The 4,148-nt window shown below is 41.6% G+C and overlaps 1 protein-coding gene across 1 annotated transcript; it reads left to right on the forward strand.

The window, feature by feature from the left end:
• Positions 1-1,919: 1,919 nt before the first annotated feature.
• Positions 1,920-3,934, forward strand: LOC114553819 (keratin, type II cytoskeletal 8-like). Its single transcript, XM_028575202.1, has 7 exons — positions 1,920-2,342; positions 2,507-2,715; positions 2,815-2,875; positions 2,978-3,073; positions 3,201-3,365; positions 3,480-3,605; positions 3,710-3,934. The coding sequence occupies exons 1-7, from the start codon at positions 1,989-1,991 to the stop codon at positions 3,932-3,934; spliced, it is 1,236 nt and encodes a 411-aa protein (XP_028431003.1). The 5' UTR covers positions 1,920-1,988.
• Positions 3,935-4,148: the final 214 nt, after the last annotated feature.

Here is a 4,148-nt window from a genome sequence, read left to right on the forward strand (position 1 = left end):
TAACGTTCCCATGGCAACAGGGGAAAAGGCTTTTGTGGTAAAGGAATACGCCACCGTTTGTTGAAATGCACAAAAAATGCATTGGCCCACCTATCTACATCTAGGGGAGACCGTGATAAGCAAATTCAATCAAACAAACGGTGGCGTATTCCTTTAAGTAAACGCAAAATTTTTCAACTTTCTGCTAAGATATATGTGACTTTTTTGCAACGAAAATGCGGGGATTATGAAATCATGCAAGCCCCGCATATTTTGCGTGGAAATCGGCCATTTATGCGGTGAAAGTGCAGCGTATTTGAAAAAATGACGTCCCCGCATAAATATGCGGGCTTTGGCTGATTATGCATTGAATTATGCGATCGCATAATCGCGTTTTTCTGAAAGGGACTGGTCTTATGCCTATCAGACCATAAAGTTTAGGTGGGGTACTGCTCTATCTCCCTAATTACATGTCAGTAAAGGGGTTAGGCAGGGTGTGTTACTGTGTCCATTCTTGTTCAACTTGTATATGGTTGACTTGTTTGGCCAGTTAAATAGTAAAGAAGGTTGTGTTTTGGTAATCTCATGGTTAATCATTTAACATATGAAGATCATTTTGTAAGATTTTGTACCTGCAGTGATGGTCTTCAACATCTGTTAAATATAGTATACTATAATCTTCCAATATGTTGCTGATTTTGATATCAGATTTGATGCTGAAAAGACTAAAGGGATGATAATTTGATGCAAAGACTGGAGAAAATGCATATTGCATATATTACTAAAGTAATAGTGAGGTTATAAATAGCATTAAATATAACATTTATTTGTATACATAATATAGAATGGCTTCTTACAGATGGCTTATTATAAGTGTTATATTCCTGAATTATTATAGATTCATTAACATGTAAGCAGCATTTTAATGTTATAGCTGGTTTAAGTGTAGGAAGATTTTACTATACAATACAATATATTATATGCAATATATTCTTAGGTTGTTTAATGAATAATATAGCCCTCTTTATGTGTTATCTAGTTCTAATTAAGAACACTGAAAAGCTAATTTCTTTTAATTATGCTGCTAATTGAGTACACTTGCATAATGGTGTTAAAACCTATGAACTTCACCCTGGCTGTTCTGGTTATGTAGTGCCAGTGATAAAGACATTTGTGCACAGGAGATAATATGAAAATGTATGCACCTAAAGGTTATATTTATTAAAAGATGTGAGATGTGTAAGACATGGTTTAAGACAAGATAAGAAGTCCCATATCCCCTTTGTTTTTCTTATTATTTGGGGCATCCAGAACTACAACGTGCCTAGAATGAAAAACTAAAAACTGTGGTAACTTGAACATAAAGGACAACGGGAACTTTGAACACTTCATATGGAATATACAGTATGTTCTAACATGGTTTATGTTCAAGCTTACTGTCAAACTAAGTGAGTGCACAGTGGTTATGGAAAGGTACTAATGCTGGCTTAGCTTACAATATTTATTTATTCTAAAAAGGGGATTTCAATACGTGTACTTTTTTGCCTGTTACTGATCCACAACTAGCCTCCTATAATCATTTCACTGCTGTGACCACTAATCAGTCTACAGGAGTTACACACTTGAAGAGGCTCTTTTAGCTTACATAATCTCATTTTTAGTCCACTTCTTTACCTCTTACTCTCTTCACCTTCCACCTCTTATTCCCCTTCAGCCTGTCCCGGTGCAGGGTGTGTCACGGCTTATCTTCTAACAATCCCTCCCTACCTGTTTTACAGGATTGGCCACTCCTGTCATTCAGAGCCAGAGGCATGTATGCTGAGGTAGAGGGGAGGGTGGACAGCAAAAGTGAATGTACAGGTTGAAATGGCTGAAGAGGATCCTCTCACTCCCTTGGCACAGATATAAAAGCCGGCAGAGTCTACAGTCAGACACGGCTCTCCTTTTGAAGACTGCTCATCTCCTGTTCTCCTCTTCTCAGAGTGTTGATAACCTTTACCACTGCAAACATGAGGAAGGCATACTCTGTCAGCTCTGGTAGCAGCACCAGGAGGTCCTTTGCACCAGTTAGCAGCTACTCCGTAAAAAGATCCAGTTATGGTGCTGGAGTTGGAGCTGGTGGTCTTGGTTTTAGTATGTCTTCAATGGGCAGCGGATTAGGTAGTGGTTCTGGTAGTTATGGCTTTACTTCTAGCCAAACAGGAGGCGGCTTCATCACTCCACAGATCACAGCTATCCAAGTCAACCAGAGCCTGCTGACCCCTCTGAACCTGGATATTGACCCCACCATCCAGATTGTCCGCACCCAGGAGAAGGATCAGATCAAGACCCTCAACAACCGCTTCGCCTCCTTCATCGACAAGGTTAGTTCCTATGCGCTCTGTGTGACTCTCTTATGTACAAAAACAATTCAGACAGAGCTTCAAATTAAATTAAAGCACTGGCTATACCACATTTATAAACTGGTACAGTATGAATAATGCTTTTTTTTCCGCTGACAATCTTCCCTGGTTTTGTGTCTCCACAGGTACGTTTCCTGGAGCAACAGAACAAGATGCTGGAGACCAAATGGAGCCTCCTGCAGGACCAGACCACCACCCGCTCCAACATCGATGCCATGTTCGAGGCCTACATTGCCAACCTGCGCAGACAGCTCGACGGGCTGGGCAATGAGAAGGGCAAGCTGGAGGGAGAGCTGAGGAACATGCAGGGCCTGGTTGAGGACTTCAAGACAAAGTGAGTGCTTTCAAGAAATGGTCACTAGTTATAATGTATACCTTGACATTGTGAGAAAATGGAGCAGATGTACTAAAGAGTTGATTTGTGTTCTAACAGGTATGAAGATGAAATCAACAAACGTACAGCTGCAGAGAACGAGTTTGTGCTCCTGAAGAAGGTGCAAATACATCAAGTTGGCCATAATTCTTCTTTTTTAAATCTTGGGATTTGATAAAATGTAGCCAGTTATAACACTTCTTTTCCTCATGATTTTCATCAGGATGTTGATGCTGCCTACATGAACAAGGTGGAGCTAGAGGCCAGGGCTGATGCTCTTCAGGATGAGATCAACTTCCTCAGGGCCGTATATGAGACTGTATGTATCTATAATATGTAATAATTCATAATACTATGATAACCATTTGAGTTAAAGCTAATAAGCATTCATTGTGTAAATAAAAAAGGACAAAGAATTAACTGTTCAATAACCATTGGTTCTGTAGGAGCTTCGTGAGCTGCAGAGCCAGATCAAGGACACCTCCGTCATCGTGGAGATGGACAACAGCCGTAACCTGGACATGGATTCTATTGTGGCTGAAGTGCGTGCTCAGTATGAGGACATTGCCAACCGCAGCAAGGCTGAAGCAGAGACCTGGTATAAACAGAAGGTGAGTAAAAGAAAGAGTTGATGTTTATCCCGTGTCTTTTATTTACACTTGCAAAACCTCTCTCAATGTTCTGGATCATCTTCTTGATACACCTTGTTGTATTTTTCATAATAGTATGAGGAGATGCAGAGCACTGCCGGACAGTATGGTGACGACCTGCGCACAACCAAGGCTGAGATTTCTGAGCTAAACCGCATGATCTCCCGTCTTCAGAATGAGATTGAGGCCGTCAAGGGACAGGTATATTTCAAGACCTTCTCATGGATGATGCCTTATTATTAACACACTTCATTGTATAAGAAGATTTGCAGTTATTAAAACATAACTGACATCATTTTCCACAGAGGGCCAGCCTGGAGGCTCAGATTGCAGAGGCTGAGGAGCGTGGTGAGCTGGCAGTGAAGGATGCCAAACTCCGCATTAAGGACCTGGAGGATGCTCTGCAGAGAGCCAAGCAGGACATGACCCGCCAGGTGCGTGAATACCAGGAACTGATGAACGTCAAGCTGGCCCTGGACATCGAAATCGCCACCTACAGGAAACTGCTGGAAGGAGAGGAGTCCAGGTGAGATAAACTTAAATATGTAATGAAGTTTCATGACTGCAGCATTAGCTTCAACTCTGAATAAGGCACTAACTTGTCATTATTCCACCATTAGACTGGCCAGCGGAGGCGCAAGCGCAACCATCCACGTGCAGCAGACCTCTGGAGGTGGTGGTAAGTTACTGATTTTATACATCAACATCATAGTGATACCTGAACCAACAGACCACACTGACAGG

Source organism: Perca flavescens, chromosome 4 (genome assembly GCF_004354835.1).
Source record: "Perca flavescens isolate YP-PL-M2 chromosome 4, PFLA_1.0, whole genome shotgun sequence".
In the NCBI taxonomy this organism is placed as follows: Eukaryota; Metazoa; Chordata; class Actinopteri; order Perciformes; family Percidae; genus Perca; species Perca flavescens.